The following is a 25,614-nucleotide window of genomic DNA, read 5'->3' as shown; positions in this document are numbered from 1 at the left end:
ATGATTCGCAAGCCAGTGAGTCTCAGCATCGTGTACATCCCCACTACATTATGAGCATCAGGAGAACTGTGGGAAGTAACTTGGGCAGAAAACATGCAGCCATACTTTGGAAATGATGCCTATGTGACCGTGTGACACACGGCTCTTTCCTCACTATTTTGCTTACCTGGTCTTCCCGACGTCCTTGTGAGTGGCAGGTATAATTATTCCAATTTTCCTCATGGGAGACTGAGGCTCAGGGTGGTGATGGGACTTGGCATGGTTGGCTTGAGACCAGAGCCGTCACTAAGCTAGTGTGTCCCCCCCCCCCACCCCTTGGACACAGCCCTTCCCAACAGAGCCCTGCTTTCCATGCCTGCTTGCAGCCAGCATGCCTTTTGTGCCGGGCTCTCTTCTTCACTTGAATGTGTTTCTTATCTTCTCCAAGGCTGAGGTCACTCTTTGTGTCGGCGGGAGTCTGCACTCGCTCCTTTCAGTCCTGTCAAGAAAAAGCAGGAATTCTAAGACCCACAGGCAGTGATCACTCCTGGCTCCTTTGTACAGCCCAGTAAATAATTCATCTGGATTTGAGGGGTCTGACACTGAGAACGTATTGACCCTCGCTGTCACCGGCAAACCCTGCATGCAGAACTTGAATACAGCGGGAAAGAGAAATGTGTCTTTGAAATCAGAGATGACTTCGAGTGACCTGAGAACACAGGTAGAAGCACTGGGGACGGATGGACAGCTGCCAGACAGAGTATTTTTAAGGCACGTAAAGGTCATCCCTGAGGTTTCCATATACACATCCTGCCCGCCTGGCCGCTGGGATCTGGGAAAACCAGCTCTGGACTTGGAAACTACCAGGCAAGGTCCTAGCTAGGGCCCTTCCCAAGTCCCTCCTGCTGCACTCAATACCTGGATTAAACAAAGAAAATTGTGTCTGCCAGGCTCACTAACTGAAGTCACAAGATTCCGAGGATCATGCGGCACTCCGGCATTCTTACAAAAACTCATCCGGAGGGGTGCACTTCCCGCCACACGAAAACAGCTGTGCACCGGACTTTCCAGATAAAAACATTTAGCACCGAGTTGAAAAACCATGTGATGGTCATGGATTTCGTGAAGAGTAACTGGTTCCCCTCCCAGAGAAGAGCCAAAGTTTGCATCATCCATATGTGTCAAGGCCTGAAGACAGCTGAGCAGACAGCCAGCCGATACGAGGTATGGCGGAACCCGGGTGGGAAACAGTGGGCACATAACCTAATTTGGAGAAACAGAGGTACTCCTCATCAGACAGACCGTTCAGGTGTTTTATCCGGTCTAATAAATTACTGATCTGTTTGTAGTGTTCCCCCAACAAATTTGGAAAGGATGTTTTCATCTCTTCTCTCAGTTTTTGAAATATGGGAAGGGGGAAACCTATCGGATGAATGTCATTTACACGTGACACACATCTGCGGTTGCAAACATTTAATAGTGACTACCCAGTTAATTTGTATCCACAGTTAGAAACGGCAGTGTGTTTCTGCCAGTTAAATCTTCCTAGCTCTGTAAGTTTGTAATCATCTGTCTTTAAAAAACAAATTCCCATTTGTTTCCTGACGTGTTATGTAGAAAAATTATCTATGACTTGCCTTGATCAAATTAAAATAAGCTAGGCCTGTAAGAATGGCCTTTTCTTTATTGCGAGTGAGTTCTAATTTTTAAACAGAAGCTACTTTGTGGTGGGAGAAAAGAGGAGAACTTTGGAGTTTAGAATGTCAAAGTGAGATAAACACATCATCACTCAGACATATTTGTATTCTGCAACTAGTCTTAGCCACAAGCAGTTCTCTTTCAGAGAGTAAACATGCATGCAATCTGATCAGCTCTTTATTGTACATGGAATAAATTATGAATGTCATTGTAATTGACTCCTATATAGCTCACTTACCTATCGCTTTTGAAAAATATAACGTGTAAATTACCAATGTTTTTGAAATGGTAACCTTTCTGAATGTTGATGCTGTTGTTAGGACCTTTGCATAAATGTTGGCAAAGACTCCAGATCTTTTGTTCCCCACCCTGGGCTTCCTTATTCCAGGACAGTGTGAGAACCTGTTCTGCAGGGTTCAAGGCTGGATTCTTCCAGTTCCAGCCCTGGGATTGTGAATTTCCATGTTCACAACAGAGATATAAAGGCCACAGGAATAATGGTGTTAATTAAATTCAGTAATAATTGTTCATTAGTTCATTGCCCAATCAACCAGAGCAAAAGGTGTGCAATTAGAATATAATTGAAAGAAACCAGAGATATTATTCACAAGTAATTAATTGGATGGGGACAGAATTTTATCATTGTATAATTTCCATTCAGGGTAGTTTTCGATCCTCCCGAGAGAGAAAAACTTGTTGAATTATTCTTGCATTTTACAGAAGTGTTCGTGGCTCCAATTTAAACCTTAAATGACAAAGAGCAGCTCTTGTGTCCCCCCCCTTTTTTATGAATAAAACTTCATTTATTCCTATAGCAACACTGAAGGTGGCATTGTGGAAAAGTGCATCTTTGCAGGAGATTGTCAAAAGCTTTAAGTAAGCTGATAGTCACAGCTGCCACTATTTTTGTGTGTGGCCCCGTCCCCCAATTACCAGTTACAATCAACAAGGGGAAGTTGGGTCCCTGCTGCTTGATAGTAGTCTTAATTCTAACTAGAGTCTTCATTCTTATGTTAAAATGCGTCTGAGAGCCTCCCACGGTAATCAGGCCCTCAGCTGGACAGTCCTCACGGTGTCTGTGATCTGGGAAGTGGTCTAGGCAGGGCCCACTTTGCTCAAGGGCAGGCCAAGTTTGAAAACCAACATGGATCTGTGCCTCCTGTCCTTCTTACTTCTGAGCTCCACTCTTTTAGAAGCAAACATTTCAGAATTTAAAATATTCCATATCCATTGAGCTGTTCATATTATTCCCACTGGGGCATGTCAGCACCATTTAGATTAGGAATTCCAGGAAGAAGTCAACTCCCCTGCTCAATTTCCAAGCTGAACTGATGATAGAGCCCAATTAACAGCCTCGGGGGCCCTGTTAGACTTGGCCTTGGTGATTCCTTTTCTCTCACTAGCTCCAAGACCATGGGTTAACCTGCCTGGGCTGTAACCATAAAGTACCTGGTGGGGTGAGAAATGAACAAGGTCAGTAAAGTGAACTCTCAGTGCACAAAGGTACTAAGTTCAAGAAACTAGCTGGTTCTCCAGTGAAAGTGAGTTTTGGAAATTTTGTTTCTTGTAAAAACCTTATGGATTTCAAGTCCCTACCATGAGGACCTACAAATCCACTTGAGTTGTTTAATGTCTAAAACTGGCATTTCTCTAAAACTGTGGCCTTAGTCCTGGGCTGTGTTATCGCTTGGAGGAGGTACCTCTCATCTGACATAAGCGTCCCTAACTCTGTCTCAGGGATGGTTCAGCCACACTCATTCCCTCACTTAAATTGCCTTTTAATAGGAAGGAATGTCAGACCTTTAAAAGGACAGCAGAGCTGTTGTCTGAAATATAAGTAGGATGGGAGGCAGATGGTGGCTAGGGTGCTGAAGATCCTTGTTTGCAAAGCCTTGATTCCTGCTGACTCTAAACTGCCCCAAACTATTAAAAACACAGTATGTGAAGGGCTTTTCTTTCCCCGCGTAGATATCTGATAAACTTCAGACATAAAAATAGCCAGAATCAAGTAATGGGTCTTGGTTTGAGTTCTGGCTGCTGTCCACGTTGCAAGCATGGCCACATCCCTAGAGTCCTTCTAAAGCTGAGCAGGATGGTTTCCACCTTAGGGAGGGAAACCACGTGGAGTTCAGAGATGTGCCTGCATCTCTCAGGGTGTGAATATGAGCCAGCATCTCCTAATTGATTGTTGAGAACTTTTGGATGATAAGCACAGGCTGGGGCATGCAAGTCAAATCTCATCCATCCATCTTCTCTTAGGTAGTTTCTAATACATTTAATCATTAGATGAGCCAGAGAAAGTTTCTGTATGTGATAATCGTCCTGTGGCCATGCTTTTTAAGATTTTCCAAAACTTCTCTCATTTTTACCTTTCCTTCCTACTCATCTTTTTTTTTTTTTTTTGGATTTGGCAGTGATGCTTAATTCTCCCTGACTGTAAGAATCATGGCAAACTGTTATTTTTTATTTTTCTGATATGCAAAAATTGCACATATTTAATGTATACATTTTGATGAGTTTGGACATATGCACATACCCATTGATACAATCACCACAGTCAAGGTTCTACACGTATCCATTACCTCTAAACATTTCCTGTGTTCTGTGCATGTTACTGTTTTGTTTGTTTTTTGTTGGTAAGAACACTTAACATGAGGTCTGTTCTCTTAACATACTTTTTTTTTTTTTTTTAAAGATTTTATTTGAGAGAGAGAGAAACAGCATGAGAGAGGGGAGGGTCAGAGAGAGCAGCAGGCTCCCCGCCCAGCCGGGAGCCCGGTGTGGGACTCGATCCCAGGACTCCGGGATCATGACCTGAGCCGAAGGCAGTCGCTTAACCAACTGAGCCACCCAGGCGCCCCCTCTTAATGTACTTTAAAGTGTGTAATCTTATGGTGTTGTGTTGTATGGCAGAGCTTGGACTTGTTAATCTTACGTAACTACAGCTTTATACCCGCTGAGCAGCATTTCCCCATTTCTCCTTCCCCAGCATCTGGCAACCACCGTTCTATTTTTTGCTTCTATGATTTTGACTAGCTTAGCTACCCCATATAAGTGGAATCATGCAATATTTGTCCTTTTATGATAGGTTTATTCCACTGAATGTAATGTCCTCCTGCTTCATCCTTATTGTCACAAATGGTAGGATTTTCTTCATTTTTAAGCCTGAATAATATTCCATTCCATGTATATACTACATTTAAAAATATCTGTTCCTCTGTCAATGGACATTTGGGTTGTTTCCTTATGGTGAACTTTTGGTGAACGTATGCCTACAGCCCAGCCAAGGCTATTGGGACCCAGAGCAGATGTGTGATTTTGTTGTATTCATTTAAAGAGCCTTGAGCTTTGTTCTGACATGAGGGGAAGTTACTGAAAATGGTCTGATCCTTTTGAGGCTGACTTTTCAGCACACTATAGTCTAGGGTATTGGTCCCCAATAAATGATGATTTCAGCCCCAGATGGTATTTGGTAAAGTCTGGAGACATTTTGGTTGTGACAGTTTGGGGAAGATGTTACTGGTCCCTGCTGAGGAGAGGCTAGGGATGCTGGTAAATATACTAGTGTGTTCAGGGCAGTCTTCTGCCACCACTAACAAAGAATTACCCAGCCTGAAATGTTCACCATGTGGAGGCTGAGAAGGCCTGGTCTAGGGCTAATTTAGCCCCACTGTAGAGGCATGACCCTTGCGAGGACTCTACTTAATGCCCCACGTATGGGCGATCTTTTCACCGGGGCCAGTGGGAACGTGAACTGTTTCCAGCTCTGGGTAAGGTCCCAGATGTGTCTGACCTACTACTTTCTGGTAGTTCTTTCTCTGGTTTTATGCAGTTTTCTCTTAAGCATGTGAAAATCAGTTTTCAGCCGAAGACTGGAGGGACCCATTGCTGGTTGCTAGAACTCTTTTTCCTGGTAGTTCACTCCTCTTCAGTAGTTAGCCCCAAATTCTAGCTGTCTCAGTTTCTCTGAGTCCTGATCTTTGCCTCCTCTGCTCAGTGAGACACGAGGCTCTCTCGAGCTTCCCCTTTGTGCTCTGCAGCCTGGAAACTGCCTCTAGGTGGGGACAATTGTAGGGCTCCCTTCTCTCATGCCCCCTCCGTCCAGGATCGCAGACCCCCGTTGCTTTCCATCTGGTGTCTGGACACCATTGCTTCCTAGCTTTCATCTGTCCGCTCCATCGTAGCTGGAAGGAGAAGTGCTTCCCTGGGTGCGTTTGATGTCCCACCAGGTGGAGAGATGCCACTTTGAGCTTTACTGGATGTCTTCCTGTGGTTGGGGTGAGCCCTTAGGTCATACGAAATGAAAGTACTCAGGTTTTAAGTGCTTGGGCTTTGAGATAACTTTATTTGGGGAATGAGGAAGTCAATGAGACCAAACAGGAAGTAAAACAAATGTTCCCTTTCTTCTCACAGTTATCAAAAGATGCAGGGTGATTTACCCATTTCCAAACCAAGCTGGAGAGGTGTAGCCAGATCAGTCTTCACTGTCTCCTGTTTCTTCCTGAAGTCTTCCCGTCCACTCGAGGCTTCTGCCAGATAAGCTGGGGGCTCCGGTTGCCATGAAGGCAGCGAGTTCCCGATGCACAAAGGGTTGAGAAAAGGCCATTTGGTCAAGGACCATAAACATTCCAATTAGCTTTGGCACCCCATGGGCAGATCAGGAGCCCCTGCCTCATCCCTGGACCTGCTTCCTGCCCGAGCGTGTCCTCGGTGCTCCTCCTGGAAGCCTCAACCATTCGCCTCCCCTGACAGTGGCTACTAGTCTCTGTGCAAATGCAGGAGGAGGGAAATGCAAGAGGCAAAAGATGAAACAACCACTCTTGGGTCTCAGTGCTGCTCACTGGCCACATTCTTCCAGCCCCTCCCTGCCTGTATCAGTGGGAGGCTGGATGTCAGAGGGCAAGGTTCTCGAGGTGCAAAGGGTCAGAGGGCTGAAACTGGTTTTGCTGCATCTGGAGGCACATCTGGTGATCGAGGTCTCCAGATTAGCTGCACTATGAATGTTCTGTTATAGGTGACCTGCGGTTTGGTCCAGAACACTTACGGTCTCTTGAGATCTAGCTGACACAGTTGCAGCTAGTGTCCATCAGGACGTTGGGCATGGGTGGGGGACCCACATCCCCATTTCAGCCAAACCAAGGGAGGGGCGATGGAAGGTGACTGGTGGTGATGTGGCTAAGTGTGAGGGCACTGGGTTGAGTCTTTCTGGGGTCTTGCTAGGTGAGCGACCTTGGAAAGTTTCTTGACCACTTTGAGCCTTAGTTTCCCCATCTGTGTTCATGTGAACCATGATGGTATCTACCTCCTGGGTTTGCTGTAGGGATGAAGAGAGATAATCTCTAGAAAGGGCAGAGAGGCAGCAACTCATAAAAGTGTTTTTGCTGTTCAAGTTCCAATATGTCTTTTTCTGCCATACCCACCCCTGCCCCAAGGCCATGGCACAGAGATGTGGCCCCTGGGGCCAGACTAATTGTAACCAGGGCTTTAAGGATGCTGCTCCTGGGCATGCAGTCTTGTTTAGATTGGGGTGAACATCCCTATTCCCCCTTCCCCACACTTAGACTGCCAAGGGACAGGAACCTGTGACCTTCTTTGCTCTTGGCTCAAGGTAATCTCCATTCCCCAAGCAACTCAGACATTAGTCAGCAAATTGGCCCTGAGCTGAATGCACAGTTTCTGCTCAGAACCCACCTAGTTCCTGTGGTCAGCTGCAAATTCCACCTTTGACAAGGGACTGTTGAGAATGTGAGTTTATACACATCTGATTTCTGCCTGAGAAAGCTGGGGTGAAGGCAGGAAGTATTAACAGGGCATTTTCCATGTAAGATGCACCCTCCCTTTGAAGATCCACAAGGATATAAAGGAGTTTACCACCTCAGGAAGGTGTGAATGGCCCTCACACTTCAGTGTCCTCTAGAATCCTTAGGAGAACGTTCTAAGAATGTAGAGCCTTGGGCTCTGGGAAGGGTGGGATCCAGAAATTTCTGTTTTTAACATGAAATCCAGGTGATTCTGATGCAGGTCTAAAACCCTGATCTGGAATTTCCAGACTGATATTTTCCAAGTGCATGAACCAAGGAACAGATGACAACGAAGCTCGAGTGACTGGCCTGTGTTGAGAAAGCTGGAGCCAAGGGGCATGGGGTGGGGGAGGGGAGGCACGGTCAGAGAGGAGCGTGGCTGGGCCACTGTGTGCCAGGAGAGCTGAGAGATAGAGATGGAGCCAAAGGGGCTGTTGTTCGATCCCTGAATTGCCTCATTGATCCTCACCACAGCTGTGTGAGGCACATGAGCCCTATTTTTCCAAAGAGAAAGTTTTGTGAGGCCCAATTGCTGAAGCAGGCTGCATGGGGACACAGGAGGGGCAGAAGGAGGGTCCATCTCAGAGATGTCCTCCTCTGAGGTTGGGCTTCTGGCGTGGGGAGTGGGGCGTGGGGAGATGAGGGAACAGCACTTGTCCTGACAGCAGCGGCTGGGAACCCAGGGGTCTTCAGGGTTGGCTGCAGACAAAGCCAACTCTGCCAGGATCGGGTGGTGAGAGACAGTGATACACCTGCTCTGACTTGCTCTCTCTGTCGGCTTCAGGAAGATTTCCTTCCCACAGTTCTTGCACCAGGCACCTCCTTCTGGTCCTTAGGTCCCACATGGGTCCTCACTCCCCGCTGTTTGTGCTGTCCCATGTTCTCTTCCCTCTCTGGTGGAGCAGATGGATTAAAGATGACTTAAAAAAAATTATCAAGGACCTACTGTGTGCCAGGAACTGTGCTAGGTGCTGGAGACACAGAGGTCCAAAAGGTAGTGTTCCTACCCCTGCTTGTCATCTGGTGAGGGAGGAGCCATCCCAATGAGTGCCAAGCCAGGGTGTCTACACTGAGCTGTAGGCCCAGAGAACTCAGCAAGGCTGCACAGGGAAGGAGACGTTTGGGCATGTTCTTCATGGAAGATTGGGAGTTTTCCATGACTAGCAGGGAGGGTGGGGATATGGGCACATGTGGAGAAGGAGAAGACATCCCAGGCAGAAGGACTGGCAACTCCTGGGTAGCGGCACAGGAAGACCACACCTAAGTAGAACCCAGTGGTCTCTAGAATTGTAGCTGGCATTTGCAGGGCACAGTTCCTGAGAGGAGGGAGCCAGGCAGAGAAAGGGTTTCGGAAGTTGGCTGTGGCTAAAAATTCATCTGTACTGTGAAAATCCATGAGGCCAGGCAAAGAACAGCTGACAAGGAAAGAACGGTTGCTGGGAAGCCGTAAGATGAACAATTCTGGGAGCTCACTCAGTGCTGTGGATCACTTAAGTTCCTCACCAACCAGAGTAGAAAGACCTCACTGAGTAGAGGGTAAATTCAGTAGAGATTCTAGGAAGGTCATGCCTTGGAAGGATGCTAAACTAGCCCCTAGTAAAGGCTACTCTAGATCCATCCTGTAACTTAGAAACAATTCTTGAAAGAATCCCCCACAAGTAGTTTAATTGCTTGCCAAAACAATGTTCAACACTCTTTAAAGGATTACAACAAAATTCAGCAAGCGATAATATAAAATTAAAAATATCTAGCATCCAGACCAAGCTCACTAGACATTCAAAGGAGCAGGAAAATATGATTCTTAAACAGGAGAAATCATGATTAATAGAAACAGATTTATAAATGACAGTGATGATGGAATCAAAAAGCAAGGATTTTTTAAAAAGCTATTATACAGTGGCTAACTGAACATAATAAAAAGGCATAATATTTAAAAAAATAAACTATTATAAAACTATTGTTTTCCCTTTAAATTCAGGGGTTTAAGGGAAGATATTACCATGATGGGGAAAGATATGGTTGATATAAAAATGAACCAAATAGAACTTAGAAGAAGAAAAACGACACTGTCTGAAATGGAAATTTTATTAGATGGGATTAACAGGAAATTGGATGCTGCAGAAGAGAAGGTCAGTGAAATTTCTAAATGGAAGACAGAGAAAAAGGGGAAAGAGGAGAGGGAGAGAAGAGGGAGATGGGGAGAGGGAGATGGGGAGATGGGGAGAGAGAGAGAGAGTCGGGGAGAGAGAGAGTCAGAGAGAGAGAGAACAGAGCCTGAGTGACCTGCAGGACAACATCAATATGAAGAGATCCAACATACATATAATTAGAGTCTCAGGAAGAGTGGGGAGGGGATGAGGGTAGAAAAATGATTTGGAGAAATAATGGCTGAAAAATTTCCAAAGGTAATGGGACATATGTCAAAGCATTGCTTGTCAAGTACATGTACATAGCAGAGGCCAGATAATCAAGCTTGGCCCAAGCTATGTTAAATAGTATATATTTCCATGTTTCCCAATGGTGGTCACAGGGTTATCAATCAGGGTTCTCTAGTGCAAGGAATATGTTTGTTTCTTTGTGATCACACTGAGGCGGTTTGCTTATTTATTTATTTATAGCTGAGGCAATACCAATTTAGTGTAGGATTGTTGCAGCTCTGATGGGCTAGGAGAAAAGGGGAAAGCAATCTGGCAGATGCTATCTGTATGATTTTTCTATTCCTGCAAAACAAATGATCATATAATTGGCTTAAAATGACACCTATTTATTATTTCACAGTTTTGTAGGTCAGAGATCCTGGTGTAGGTTAGCTGGCCCCTCTGCTAAAGGCTCTCTAGGCTGAATCAAGGTGTCAGATGAGGCTGTGAGGCTCAGGGGCCTCTTCCGACATCACTGGTTATTGTTAGCATTCAGTTCCTTGTGGTCGGAGGGCCGAGTCCCCATTTTGTAGGTGGCTGTCAGGTGGCACTCTCAGCTCCTGGAAACTGTCCTCAGGTCCTTGCCACGTGGCTCCAGCCATAGACAGTTCGCAACATGTTTGCTTGCTTTATTCATGGCCAAAAGACACTCTGCTGCTTTGAATCTCTCTGACTTCTTTTGGAGACACACCTGATTAGGTCAGGTATAGAAGGGTCATGCCTTGGAAGGATGCTAAACTAGCCCTCCAGTAAAGGCTACTCTAGATCCATCCTGTAACAATTTTAGAAACAATTCTTGAAAGAATCCCCCATAAGTAGTTTAATTGCCTGCCAAAACAATGTTCAACACTCTTTAAAGGATTACAACAAAATTCAGCAAGCGGTAATATAAAATTAAAAATATCTAACATCCAGACCAAGCTCTCCCTGGTATAATCTCCCTTTGATTAACTCAATACCAACTGATTAGCAACCTTAGTTATACAGGCAAAACCCTTTTGCCAGATTATGTAACTTAATTGTGGAAATGAGAGCCCATTGTACTCACAGACTCTGCTCACACTAAAAGGAGAGAGAACATATGGGATGTGTGCACCAAGGGGTGGGAAGCTTGGGGGCTGTCTTAGCATTCTGCCTACACTATATTTTAAATTTTTGTATCTGTGCAGAAAAGGAAATAGAAGGAGGCCTTGGAATTGTAGGCACATAGGCTGGAGCCTCTGTCTAGGAAGTCCATAAGGAAAGGTGACCTTAATCTCCTCTAGCTCACCACTGTGCCCCCAGGAGCAGGTCACCTTCAAGAACATTGTAGGGGGGTGACTGGGTGGCTCAGATGGTTAGGCGTCTGCCTTTGACTCAGGTCATGATCCCAGGGTCCTGGGATCGAGTCCCGCATCGGGCTCCCTGCTAGGTGGGGAGCCTGCTTCTCCCTCTGCCTCTGCCTCTCTGTCTCTCTGACTCTCGTGAATAAATAAATAAAACATTAAAAAAAAAAAACATTGTAGGGCACGTGTGTGAATGGATGCATCCGTGGATGGATGGATAAACAGAAGTGCATGAGGTGTGTTTGAGATGAAAATCTGGGGCCAGATGGGTGATGGTTGCTGACTTGGTGCATCCAAGGGATCTGCCTCTGATTCAATGCTTATGTCGGGCTCCCTACAGATTCCCTCATTTGCGGTGATCAACAGACAGCCCTTGGCTTTAGGAAACCCAAGAGAAGGTCCGAAGTGGAGGTCCCTTGTTTCATTATCCTTTTCAGTAATCAAATCCCAAATAGAGAAATTATTTAATTTTCTCTCTGGGGTTTTCTAATTTATATCCCTTCTTCATCCAGAAAGGACTTTAAGACAGCTCCAAAAATAAGTATCTTGGAAAACATCCACAATTTAAGAAGAATAATTTGTCAGAGAAACAAATAGGGCTGAAGACAAATGGGGGAATTATTTTCTTAAAGTAGACAACAAATTGCTTGCCATTTTCTATTGAAGACAAGAAACATCTTCCCAGCAAAGCAGGCTGCAGCCAGCAGTGAGCAGGTCAGCCCCAAACAGTTACTCTCTAGTGGGACTCAGATGCCTCCGATCCAGCCCTCTGGTTACAGAAAGTTCACAAAATCCATTATTTTAGCTACACATGTGCTCAAATCCTCACTAATGCGTTCTGGACACTGCTGGTTTCTAGGCACTTGGTTCCAGGTTAGCGGCTTCACTTGGCTCCATAGAGTCGGAGGACACCTTTTGCAGGTGGTGGTGAGCTGGGCCGTGTGTGCCAGAGGGGTGGGGTCTCGGCTGATGGATATGCAAAGAGGGGCCCAGGAGCATAGGGGAGATGCAATGCGCTCAAATGTGCATTGTTTGCTCCTCACTGTTGATGTGATGTTCAGGAAAGAAGCTTTGTTCTATCTCCAGGCCGCCATCTTGAATTTCTTTTAATTGTGGTAAAACATACATAGCATAAAATTTAGCATTTTAAGTGCCTAATTCCATAAATTTGTGCCCCTGTGCTAGCTTCCAGACACACGGAAAACAAAAGTATCAAGACTTTCCGTGATAAATGGCCACTTTCTCAGTTTTGATGATGTAATTCATGGGGCCAAGTGCCAAATGAACATGTGGTCCTCATGTTAGAACGGCAGGGAGAAATAGTCTTTCAAGGTACTCGCGTGTGTCTCTTTCCTTCCTTCCATTGTCTTCTCTTGATTTGTCCTGGTGGTTTTTAATGTGTTCTTTAGTGTTGGCTTAAGTAAAGAAAAATTAAGATCTTAAATTATTACCGTGAATTTTAATGGTCATCTTTATACTGCATAATGCCATTTTAACACAAATATAAAAGCATTTAACTCATATCTGGAATCACTGAAATGATACAGTTTTTATTGCGCTAATCCTATCCATGCCTGTACGTATCTCATTCTCTCTAGAACAATGGAAACACTGCAAAAATCAACTCCAACTTTTATTTCATTCCGTGATATAATCTTATTTGACCAACACTCTGTACCTTCAGTTTCTTGCTGGGTGAGGAAGGGCTGAGAGAAAAGGGAGCTATGGGGGCCCTGTCTCTCCCTCCCCTTCTGAGGTGTCATTTGCAGCATTCTCGGGTGGCCACCACAGGGACGTAACATGAGTAAGAAAGGGTTGCTTGGTCACTCGCGTTTCTCAGAACTCCACTGCCTACTTTCTGCATTTGAAGTAAGTCTGTTTCCAGCAGGGAGTGTGGCCTCTTGGGGCTGTCAGCACTTGGCTTACTTGGTCCTAGATGTAATTTGCTTACCTTATATTCCCTTTGAATCTTGCTGAATGTCCATGCATGGTAGGCTCATCAGGATCCTATGAGCCAGGGGCCCCTGGGCATCGTCTGTGACTGGGGCAGCAAGGAAAGGAGCAAACACACACCTTGCACCTGTCTTCTGCCCCATGTGTACTGCACTGTCCTCTGGGATTTCATGTACAAAACACAAGTTCGAAGGTAAAATTATTTTAAAATTCAAGCTGATGATACCAGAGCACTGGCTACAGAAGAAAAAAAAATGGATGAATTGGACTTCATCAGCATGAAAACCTTGTGTGCATCAGAGGACATGACTAATACAGCGAAAGGAAACCCCACCTACTGCGTGAGTGAACCTGGAGCGTGTTATGCTGAGTGAGAGAAGCCAGTCGCCAAAGGACAGATGTTGATTGACTGCACTTTCACGAAGTACCTGGAGTTGTGAAATTCACTGAGACAGAAAGTACACTGTGTGGAGGGGAGAATGGGAGATGAGTGTTTAACGGTACGAAGCAGCAGTTTGTGGGGATGGGAAAGTTCTGGAGACGGGCAGTAGTGATGATGGTGCAACATGATGAATGCACTTGGTTTTGCGGAATTAGGCACTTAAAATGCTAAATTTTATGCTATGTATGTTTTACCACAATTAAAAGAAATTCAAGATGGTGGCCTCAACCCTGCGTGTGGCCCCTCCGAGTACACGCTCCCGAGCACTGCTGGGTCTCGCACCTGTGAAGCTGGTCCTGCGCTAACTTGTGCTTACAAATGCACAGGGCGATCCTTTCACTGGATGATGAGATCTCTGAGGTCAGGGGCCCTGTCTTACTTCTCTCTCTGACTCTGTGTTGAATGGAAACTCTAAGCTAAATTGGAGCTTGTTCATGATATATTTAAAAAAATGCAGCCTTACGTGCAATTTACATACATTAATATTCATACATTTTATAAGTGTACAGTTCATTTTGTGTTGACAAATGCATACAGTCATGTAACTGGCACCGAATCACGATGTAGGGCATAGCCACGACCCAGAAAGTTCTCTGGTGCCCTTTGTACTCAATACCCTCCGCCAGCTCCATCCCCAGCAGCCACTGATCTGCTTTCCTCCATTTAGCTTTTGCCAGGTCTGGCATGTCTGTAACTGAAATCATGCAGTATGCAGTTTTGTGTGTGTGTGTGTGACTCTAGTAAGTTTCCATTACAACTTTTTGCATCTTTTTTTTTTTTTTTTAAAGATTTTTATTTATTTTTTGACAGAAAGAGCGAGAGAGGGAACACAAGCAGGGGGAGTGGGAAAGGGAGAAGCAGGCTTCCCACTGAGCAGGGAGCCTGATGTGGGGCTCGATCCCAGAACCCTGGGATCATGACCTGAGCCGAAGGCAGATGCTTAACGATGGAGCCACCCAGGCGCCCCAACTTTTTGCATCTTCATTAAATGGATCATGTTCTCTTGGGGCAGCAGAGAGGTGAGGGCTTGGGCCCTGATTCAGGTACACGTAGATTCTTATCCTAACTCTGCCCCCTTTCTGAATTCTGACTTTGCATGAACTTTTACCTTATCCAGGATCAGTTGCTTCCTATACAAAGTGGAGTTAATAGTAGTCCCCTCCCTTCATCCTGTGCATTTGCAGGGGTTGAACAAAACGGTGTATGGAAAGTGCTTGGGGCAGAGCTTGGCTCATAGCAATAGCTCAGTAACGCTTAGCTGTTTATCATCCTGTTAACCGATATGCCATCATCACCGAGAACTCTAAGAATGGCGTTTCCTCATCTCTAGCATGGCAGTATCATGGTACCTTCCTTCTAGTGTTGCCATGGAGATAACAATGCCCATGAAGCATTTCGTATGGTGCCTGGCACGTTGTAAGCACTCTGTCGTGTAGCTGTGGATATTATTCTGTGGATATTATTCTGTGGATATTATTCTGGCCATTAAGGACCCTATTCTGCTATTTCTCACTAAGTAAAAGTCATCGCCTTCTCTGATTGCGAGAAGGCGTGAAAGGGCCCCGTTTAGATTGCTCTCTGCCGGTCTAGGTGAAAACCACCTTGCAAACAGCAACCACCTGTGTGAGAGAGTAAGGCCTTTCTCCCGGGGGCCCAGGGGAGGAGCTCCCATGTGAACAGGGGAGCCAAAGAACAGGAAATACCCTAGTCCTTTTTGTTTGTTTCTGTTCTTTTGAAAGAAGAAACATGGCAGCAATTGAGTTAAGAGGCGTAGGGTGGAGTGGGCAATCGAATCCTCAGAACTTCCTGAGGTGTTCGAGAGTCAGGGTAGCTTCATGGCAGTGGATTCGGAAGTACAGGGAGAGTAGTCAGTGACAGTAAACAATTCCTGGTACAAGAAATGGATTCAGCTTCTGGACTCATGGGCTCACATTTTCAAGTAAGGAGAGAATGTTGCAAATGATAGGAAACATAATAGAACATGCCGAAAGGAATACTTACGGAATCAGGGGAACTCTACCTCTTTGATATACAAAATAGTTCAGCTAAATTTGACTTTGTAACTGGGTAATTAACGTGCCCGTATTATGGCATTATTTTCCCCCCACGCCTGATGTTTGCAGCGAAATCTCCAGCCAAGTGCTTCATCATTGCTGTTCTCATTTATACCTGCAGACAGACAGGGGCTGAAGTCACCCTGGTGGGAAAGCGGAGAGTGAACTCTCTGTGGACCACTTCTCATTAGGCAGCCAGGGGAAGCTGGTTTCCATGAGTCTCACAAGAGGAGGAATGATCGAAATCATGCATCCCCCTTACATCCTGATTTGCCTTATTTTCAAACCGGAACCCCACCGACACCACCCTTGACAACAAAAGTGAAGGAGAAGCAAGGAGAAACGGGGGCCTCTTTGCTTAGATCCTAACAAGGGAACAATCCCGCCATTTGCAATCAGATAAGGGATATTATCTCCATAATAAAAGGCAATTGAGAATCTAAATGAAAAATCTAATGCTTTTCATGCTGATTTATTTTAGATTAGAAAAAGCTAAACCAGATGTAAACATGAAGAGATGAAGCATGAAGAGGGAATCATGGCAGAGTGATAAATCTCAGTTTTGAGTTATTATAGGTGAAGGGTTGCATTAACCAGAAAATACACTGTTGATCCATAAACTGCTCTGACATTAATTATTGTTGCAGAAGAGAATTCAGAAGATTGAATACAAACATGCAATGCTGGCAAAGATCAATCATGCATCCAGATTAGCCACGGAGAGTGTATTCCAGCCCCCAAGAGGCTGCGTTAACCCATTGGCACTCCATGCCGGAACCCTCCCTGTGACGTGCTCTCTGCCTTCTAGTGGGATCTCCAACACTGGATGCTGAAAAGAAATGGCCCTCTTTATTTTTATTTTTGGATCCCAACAGTGTCTCCCATCATCCTAAAGAGAAGATCCAGCTGTTTGCTCTTCTCTCTTCTTCCCTTTTTCTTCACCTGGTCCCTGTTTTACTTGCTCAGTGCTTTACAAAGCCCTGACCACCCCTACACACACACACATGCACGCATGCAATGCACACCCATGGACACGCATGTATGCACACGCACACACATGTGCTAATATGGGGAATGTTGAGAACACTGTGTTTTAGTTGGAGAGGGTCTTGGCTCTGGCATTTAGTAGCTCTGTGACCTAAAGCAAATTACTGAATGTCTCCATGCTCCAGTGTTCATATCCATAAAATGCAGAGACACTATCTCGTGGGAACTGGATGAGGGGCTAGATATGGAAAACCTGAACTCAGGGACTGGCAAGTTTATTAAATGTCTGTTGTACTAATCCACAATTCTCCATCCAGAACTCTTGGGGCCAAATGTGATTCAACAATGATTTCTTGATTTTATTTCAGCAAGTTACACTGCACAACATTTCTAGTGGGATTTGAGGTAGCACCCTGTAATTAAGCTCATTGATGTTTTTGCAATAAAATGTATGAATATTCACACTAAATGGAATTAATATTATAAATAGCCTCAGGTTAGTTCAGGTAATGTTTGGCTGTCAGATTAGTTTTCTACAAACTCAGAGAGAAAAAAAAACTCAGATTTCAGAGCTTTATGGATTTTAGAATTGCAGATAAGGGATTATGGATCCATAGTGAGGACTCAGATATCTGGAAGGGAGAGTCGGTAAACAACAAAAAACAGCAAAAACAATAGCATATTTGCTCATTAGGACCCAGCTATTATGGCACAACTTGGGAGGATCAAGTGGGAGAATATGAGAGTTGCTCTGTAAAGTGTTGAGTCTTCTGTAAATGGATGGTTCTAGTATTATTATACCCATGATGTTCAGATCTCTCTAGTGCTCAGCTTCCGGCTCCTGATGGGATTCATCGATCATTTTGTTGTCAATGTTATCAGTGTCCCAGCTCGTGTCAGGCTTGACCACAGAGTTTCTGCTGGTAGTGGTGTTGGTAAGGCTGGACCCTATATGGTAGCAGGTGGTGAGGTGGTGCCTAAAGAATGCCAGCCCGAGGACAGGAGGGCCGGTGTAGGTGCCAGAGCCCCGTTTTCTTGTCCATGGGCACTGATGTCTCTCACACTCCCTTGACCTTTGTTTCTTTATAAAATAAGAACTCTACATGTTCTGGCCACTTCTCAGGGACTTTGGAGAGTCAGAAGGAGGTAATGTGTATAAAAGAACTTTGCAAACTGGAATATTCCCTATGACTGCGAGGTGTCATGGTTCTTTTAATGTCCTTGATCCTAATCAGAATGTTCTGTTTTTGATTGCCTCGATTCCAATTTGGTCTCCTTCCACTTGCTTTACTTTAACTGAACATTAAGTCCTCACTCTCCTTGTTCAAAAATCTCCAAAACTTCCCCGTCACCTAGGAAATAATACCCAGGTTAGCCTAGCATTCAAGGCTGCCCATGACATGTTGTTATGGTCTGTAGCTGTGGGGACTGCAGCTCAGACCCTGAACATTGTTGTAATGTTAATGGATGCGTTAACACTTGTGCTCTGACCTGCAGAGCTATTCCCTGGTGTTGGATATTTCAGAATCCTCCGATGTTTTGCCATTATGAACCATGCTGCAAAAATGTCTTTGTGAATAGAGCTTTAACTGTATTTTGAATGAGTTGAAAAGCCAAGGATTTTGAGCTTGGAGGGACATAACCAGATTTGCTTTATGGAAACATGGCTGGTGATGAGGTGGAGGCAGGAGGCCGCTGGGCTGAGAATGGGGAGGTTGCGGTGGTCTGGGTAAGTAGGACGGGGGCGCCATGAAGGCGGTGGATAGAGGGAGTTGGAGATGGAATGGAGAGACATTTAGGAAATGTAACCAACAGGTGTTGTGGGTAGACACAGCCACGGGAGTGGGCAGCGAGGGGGCCGCTGGAGAGCACAGTGAGAAGCATTTCAGGGACATAGACCACAGCGGCTCGGTCTAGATTGTGGAAAACTGAGGACTGATGGGAGGTGAGGAAATGGGACAGAGACAGTGTGGCCATCTCCTCCAAGAAGATTTGCTGTGAGTGAGAAGGCGAAGGGAGGAAGGTAATGTATGTGGGAGGGAGGTTTTGTTTTTTTGTTTTTTAGAGGGGGGAGTTGGGGGAGAACGAGAGAATCTGAAGCAGGCTCCATGCCTAGCCCTGAGTCCGATGCAGGGTTCCATCTCACAACCCTGAGAACATGACCTGAGCTGAAGTCAGGAGTCGGACAATTAACCGGCTGAACCACCCAGGTGCCCCTGGTTTTGTTTTTAAGAAAGGTTTGGACATAGTTAGAAATGAGGAAGGCAGAGTTGAAGACTGAGGACAGAACGAGGATCCTTGAGGGGCATGACCTCCAAGAAGACAGAAGGGTAGATTCCAAAGGGCACTGTGCATAATTTAGAGAAGAGGCCTTTCCTTCCTTCCTTCCTTCCTTCCTTCCTTCCTTCCTTCCTTCTTTCTTTCTTTCTTTCTTTCTTTCTTTCTTTCTTTCTTTCTTTCTTTCTTTCTTTCTTTCTTTTTTTCTTTCTTTCTCTCTCTCTCTCTCCCTCCCTCCCTCCCTCCCTTCCTTTCTTTCTTTCATTCTTCCATCCTTTTTTTTCCCAATAAATATTTATTGAGAGCCTACTATATGTCTGGCCCCATACTAGCAGCTAGGAATACATTGGCAAGCAAGACAAAATAATTTTATTCTCAGAGCAGTTGGAATCTAGGGGAGAAGCAGACATCAATTGTAGATTCACATGAATCCATGTAGATTTTACAGTCCAAGGTGAATGTGCTGAAGGAAAGGAGTGTTTCTAGAATCTTACAAAGCAGGAACTTGGTTTTGAGATGGGTGTCTGCAGATACTCCCATGATCAGGTCACATGAGCCAAGATCCAGAAGAAGACCAGGGAAACAACATGCTTTGCAGCTGAAACAGCATGTGCAAAGGCCATGTGGTCAGGGAGAGAATTTGTATTCAAGGGGCTGAGGGAAGCTCTTACAGAGTGTGTGGTCTAGAGAGAGGTGTCTCGTGATGCCACAGAGATTCCCTAATATAGACCACACAGGGCGCTCTTGTTACTTTGTCCTCAGGACAAAAAAGTGTTGCTGTTCTATAGGAAGGGAGTACAATGAGCAACCAGTAGAAAGGACAGTCAAAGCCAAGTCTTCCCAGGATGTCACTATTGGATTGAGACCTGGGTTGATGACAGAGATTCCTGAATCACCCTGTCATTGGGAATTCTTGGATCAGTGGTGCCGAGAGCCTGTACAAAAGGGTTCCAGGCTTTGAAGATGCAGAGGGCTGTGGGGCCTAGTCAGCTTGCCATCCACTGCCAGTTGCTGGGTCCCCAGAGAGAGAGGAACAATCCTCAGTCCAAACCAGGGCACTTCAGTATTTGTCACTTCACTGTGGGGCTGGGGCTCTCGACTAGGACTGCGTGGTCCATCAGGACTTGCTGGGTAAAAATTAATTGTGTGTTGTCATGTCCCAGGGTAATTAACTTGCTAAATTTGATAGCGTTATTTTAAAAAATAGGCATAAATATCTTTCTTAAAAGAGCCAGACAAGACAACAGTCCAGGAAATGGGAAGCTTAAATTCTTTGCTCAGCCAGAGGCATCTTCTGTACATCTGTTCCCCCTTCTCCCAAGACAGGTTCCAGATCCACCTGCTTGGTCATGTTGAAGCAACAGGGAGATAACTTGCTTCTTCCGCTCAATTTGCGATTTAAATAATTTCTCATCCCGACGTCTAATGTTGTTGCACTTTTATTTCCTTTCTGAAAACTTTTCATGTGTTATCCAGTATTCCCTATGCCACGTCCATTGTAAGAATTCCTAGTTTGTGTCGCTCATAGACAACGACAGAGTTGGGCCCAGAGCAGAGAAGCCCAGGGAGTGGCAGAAAACAGTGTATGACTCCCCAGATATTAGCCCTGCCCTGCTCTGGGTCCCACCCACTTTTCTCTGTCCCTGGATTGGTTGCCCAGATGCTGGGGATGAGAATGGCCAACATGGGAACTGTCCATTGTAAAACTTAACTCAGCCTGGGACTAAGAAGTTAACTGAGGTTTAGAATTGGAGGCTGGCTTTGCCCCTTCCAATCCTGCTGAGCTTACAGCAGAGGGTTGGAAAAGTTACTCTTCAGTTTTAGGGGAGAGTCATGGGGTAAGCGAGGTTGGCAGGCGTGGGGCAGACCCAGGGTGGAACGAGGTGCTCTGGAGTCTGATTATAAATTGAGAAATCCAAACCAGAAGTCTCACCCACAGCCAACTGCTTTCAGAATAAACATACAAAACAAACCTTAGCCTTTTGCTGGAGAAAGTCAGCCTCATAATCATACTTGCAGACAGCAGAACACTTCTGTATATATTAATCTTATTTTCGTTGGGTCTTAAAGGCTAATTCCTGAAATTTGATTGCTTGTGGTTAATCAATGTATCAATATTTATTGAATGTCCAATTTTAGCTCAACACCCATTCAGCATTGTGATGGGATGGAGAAGAAATATTAGATGTGGTTCTTTGCTCTACTAGCAAAATCCAAGGCAAAATCCATGTTAGCTGATTATGGTTTTTTCTCCCTCCCCTCCTCCTCCTTGTGCATTTTGAAATCATCAGAAGCCTACCCTTTATTCATTTGCAGAATTAACCCAGGAGAAAATGGAAATAAGTCTTCATCAAAACCTGTAGTTCTTTCTTGGGAGATTGGAGAGATTCTAGAGACGTTTCTGGATTCCTTAAAAATAATAATACACATTATTGAAGATTATATATCTGGCAAATAAAACTATAAAACTGGGAGGGTTTCTGTTTATCTTCCAGATCCACAGTCGGCTCTTCTCGTCCCCCAAAGATCATTCTGCTTGGGAAAGAAATGAAGGTCTTTCAAACACAGGTAAAGATCTGGGCTCTGACCGGGTGACATTCCCGTTCAAGCCTTTATTTACTCTCTCTCCTTTATTTTTATTAATAATGAAATGTGCTTTGGAGCCTCGTCTCCCCCCAACCTCAAGATGATAGCTCAGTGGCTCTGACAAGATTTGAAGCTGATTTGAATTTCTAAACACCTAGGCTTTTAGGTTGGCAGTCTCTGAAAAAGCAAACAATGCACAAGAAATATTGGTTACCTCAGGTAGTGCATTCGGGACCCAAGATTACTGCAGATTGCGAGGGTTCAGGCCAGCGGGGTGCAGGGTTCCGCCAGGAATGAGAAATGGGTCAAATATGGAATATTCTCGCAATGGAACAGGCTCAGTTTAATTAAAATAGGCATGGTATCTGTGCATTCATAAATTATTTGTCGGGAAGCTTCATTCACAGCCCCTGCACTGCGCCAACACCAGCGAGGTGGTTACAGTTCATAACTTTTATTAAGTTTGTTAACATAGGTGGTGTGGAAACAAGCTTGTTTTTTGCCCATCCGGAAGAGGAATCAGATGGGTTTAGGTCCCATTTTCTGATGGTACTGTAAAAAATCTGAGGTTAATACAGTATTTCAATTCAGAGACTCTAGCAAAATGTAAAAGCGTGTTTTCATGTAGCAAATTTTATTTTTCATCCTCATCTTAATTTTAATTTGTAAATGTGGCAGATGACTTGGTATCTATGAAACATATGTATGTGTACGTGTGTATGCTTGTGTGTGTGTGTGATTATACACGTGTATAACTTCTCTCTGCCTTACCCCTTACCGCCTGCACATATCAAAGGTATCAGGGACCTGAGTTCCTCTCCATAACTGACACAGTCAACCCAAGACAAATATATTATTTGAAAGAAGCTTTCCTAGTTAATCCTTTCTGGAGCCACAAAGCATGGTTTATAGCTTATTCTTTAACAGTGGCAGATATTTAGTTTGGATCCTTTAAAAACCTAGCCTGGAAATTGCTGGTGGTGAGAACATGAATCCGTGGGCAGGTGCTTCGGGTGGCTTGAACGGCAGGCTCATGAAGCAGGTCTGGCCATCCGCACCCCACACGGGGTTTGGGGACATTGAGAAGCATGCCATATTTTCCTCAGAGCACTCAAGGTAGCGGTGAGCACAGTCTGGCCCTGGTGACCTCGATGTGGGCATGTCAGTCTGCTTTTCCCTAGGACGAGCTCAGCTCGAAATGGGCCTAATCGGGCACTTCGGCAGTGGATGCCTGCTCACAAGGTACTTAGCCGCTTAATGACTTAGAAACCTAGCACATGCTGGTCCAGAGGCCACAGGTTAATGGTCCAGGCTGCAGGGAATGTGCCCAAGCAAGCCTGGGCGAGGAGGAGAGGAGATACAGATATTCTGGCTTTCTCCCTCTCTCCCTTCCCTTCCCTTCCCTTCCCTTCCCTTCCCTTCCCTTCCCTCCTTTCTTTTTTTTTTCTCTTTCTTTTTAAATCTGTATTTTCTAAGTTCTGATTATAGAAAGATACTTTAGAGGTCGTATTAATCCTTGGGCATTCTCTTAGAAGGCAGGCAGTTGTTAAAGAAAAAAAAAATCATTCATAAGGCTGGGTAAAAAGGGTAAGGCAGATTTTATTCAGGGAGACCACTACATGGGGTCTTCGAGGAGGAAAGAGTCTGGACTCCACTTTGAATATAAGGAAAAGTAGGAATTCACCGCCAAGGAGCAGGGTGGGGGTCAGTGGATTGAAAATGTCTAAGAGGTAAGGGGGATTTTGGCTAAGTTGGCTGGACAGGTGGGGGATGAGGAATTTGATCAGATATCAAGGGTGGGGGATTTTTTCTAGATGGAACAAGCAGGATTCTTTCTAAAACTGGACTAAATGGGCCAAGGATAGAACCCAAGGGTGAGGCCTTGTCACATCGAGTTCTCAGAGAAGCCTGACTCTGGGTTGATCAAGGAGAGTCTCTGTCAGAGTCAGGACATAAGTGGGCTCCATGCTTCCCCAGCTGGCCGATGCTCTGAGGGTCCATCCAGGCTCTGTGCATCTTCCTGCAAGGTCATTCCCATCTGTTCAAGAGAAATGACACTGTTAACTGGTCTAAAATGGCAAGACTTGGGAGCTACCGCAGTAGAGGAGGGAAACCCCAGTGGAGAACTGAGCTCAACTCTGAAGGCAGCCAGGGCAGCCCGGGATCTGTAAGCAGCGGTGATGGAAGACTCAGTGCCTACAATATTACCAGGACAAACTTGATTAGATGTCAAGGGTAGGGGAAAGTCTCTTTTAACTGGCTCAGCAGGATTCTCTCTAAATCTGCGCTCAATAGGATTCTTTGCTAAAACTGGGCTTGACAGGCCACCAGCGGCTCAGAGGAGCCTGACTAATGTTAGGTCAAGGAGGGTGCAGGGACACATCTGTTCTCTGAAAACTGGCCGGAGCAGCCACCCGTACCCTGGGGGCTCTCTCTGGTCTGGTTTGCTGGCTCAGGGCAGAGCAGGAGTTTGGTTCGGGAGTGAGACTCCCTGCCCCACAGTCCTGAGAAGGGCCCGGCACAAGGGGGAAACCTTTATCGGTCCTCTCCGTGGCCTTAGGGGACCCAGAAAGCAGAGTTTTAGAGCAAACTCGGTGTCACAAGGACTAGAAGCACACAAAAGGGAAACCATTGTAAGGAAACCAGTGAACTTCATGGAAAGTTGCACCATCAGGTTGCAAAAAGCACAGGAACCAAGGGGACTCTGTGGACTCTGGCAGCAAGAATGTGTGGGCCCTCGCCTAGAGCTACCATAACAGGGTTCGATGGCTGAGGTCCACCACTTGTGTCTGTCAAGTCACCTTCTCAGGCCCTGTCCTGATTCATTCATCTCAGGTCAGGAAGCTAGGTTAAATACTAGAAACGTAGCTTCTGAGGATCTAACCCTGTGTGTACCTGGCAGGGCAATTCTTCCAGAAAGAGTCCACTGGCCAGGCAGATGTCATCTCATAGAATCTCACGTTTGGGAGGGGCCAGAGGGTCATTTTGTCCAGTTTCTCCCTGATGTCTGAAGCCCCTACTCATTCCCAGGCAAAAGTGGGGAAGCCTCTTTTAGTAGGCGGAACACATACAGCCCCATGGACGGGGGGCTCACCCTCTGAAGGTAGCTCATGACATGCTCCCACAGCTGGAACTTTTAGAAACCCTTTGGATTGTGTTGAGCCAAAATAAAATAAGTTACTTACTTGTTTTTAATCTGTATTGAGAAGGCAAAGAGGACTCAGTAAATATTGAGTTGCTAGAATGCATGATCTGATCCACATTCTAGGAGGACTCCTCCATGTGCTCTTTCAGGCAGGAGATGGTGTGGGTTTCGTCTAGGGCAGGAGTGGGCATGTTGGAGTCATTGGAGCACTGGGTGATGACCGAATTTTTTGCAGTAAAGGGGAAGTTTAGGATGTTTCTGGGCAGACAGTGCTGCCATTCGTGGGGTAGGGAATTCAGGGTCCAGGAGGTTCACAGAGTAGGGGGGCAATAGTGGGAGTATCCTGAATTTGTGGGGTTGGAACCCTCTACCTGTGAGAGGCCACCTGCCTTAGATGTCCAGGAAGCATCCGGCAGTTTGGTGTTGAGATCGGAAGACAGGTTAGGGTTGTAGATCTCAATATGACCATCATTTACAGAAGGTGTGTGAGAAGCCATGAGAACAGCTGAGATTAATGCAAAAGGAACTATATGAGCTGGCTGGCAAGAGGATGAGGCTGCAAAACCTAAGGAGCCCATGCATGTGGGGTGGCGGCTGGGGGGTGGCAGCTGGGGACGGGGAAGAAGAGCGCTGTCCTGGGAACCACAAACCCGGCGTCAGGGTTTTGTTTTCTAAGGTGGGGTATTTAGTGCTTTTGACTTTGTCCTCACTTAGCTCTTTATCTTTAGAAACGTCTTTCCACTTGCTCGGGTCTTACTTTGCTCTCAGATAACAGTGGTTTAGGATGCCCCATCTCTACTGGCTGCTCTAGAACTCAGCGATGTGGGTGGTAAGCCTCTGTTGCAGAAGCGAGATCAGGGGCGTATTTGGTGCAAACAGGGTTCAAGTGCTCATGCACGAAATCAGAAATGAACATCGTCTCCGGATTTTCATTTTTGCTTCCTTCGCCT

At 45.5% G+C, this 25,614-nt stretch overlaps 1 protein-coding gene across 2 annotated transcripts in view; it reads left to right on the top strand.

Moving 5' to 3' along the window:
- The first annotated feature begins 963 nt into the window (after positions 1–963).
- C6H10orf90 (chromosome 6 C10orf90 homolog) overlaps positions 964–25,614 on the top strand; it is a 205,714-nt gene continuing 181,063 nt past the window's right edge. For both annotated transcript variants that reach the window (XM_021703859.1, XM_021703858.1), the window contains exons 1-2: positions 964–1,203; positions 21,429–21,501. In XM_021703859.1, the coding sequence (XP_021559534.1) occupies positions 964–1,203; positions 21,429–21,501 (313 nt within the window). The remainder of the gene's footprint in view (positions 1,204–21,428; positions 21,502–25,614) is intronic.

The sequence above is a fragment of the Neomonachus schauinslandi genome, chromosome 6 (assembly GCF_002201575.2).
Source record: "Neomonachus schauinslandi chromosome 6, ASM220157v2, whole genome shotgun sequence".
Taxonomy (NCBI): domain Eukaryota; kingdom Metazoa; phylum Chordata; class Mammalia; order Carnivora; family Phocidae; genus Neomonachus; species Neomonachus schauinslandi.
Note: the sequence above shows the minus strand (reverse complement) of the source record. Positions and strands in the feature narration are given on the sequence as shown.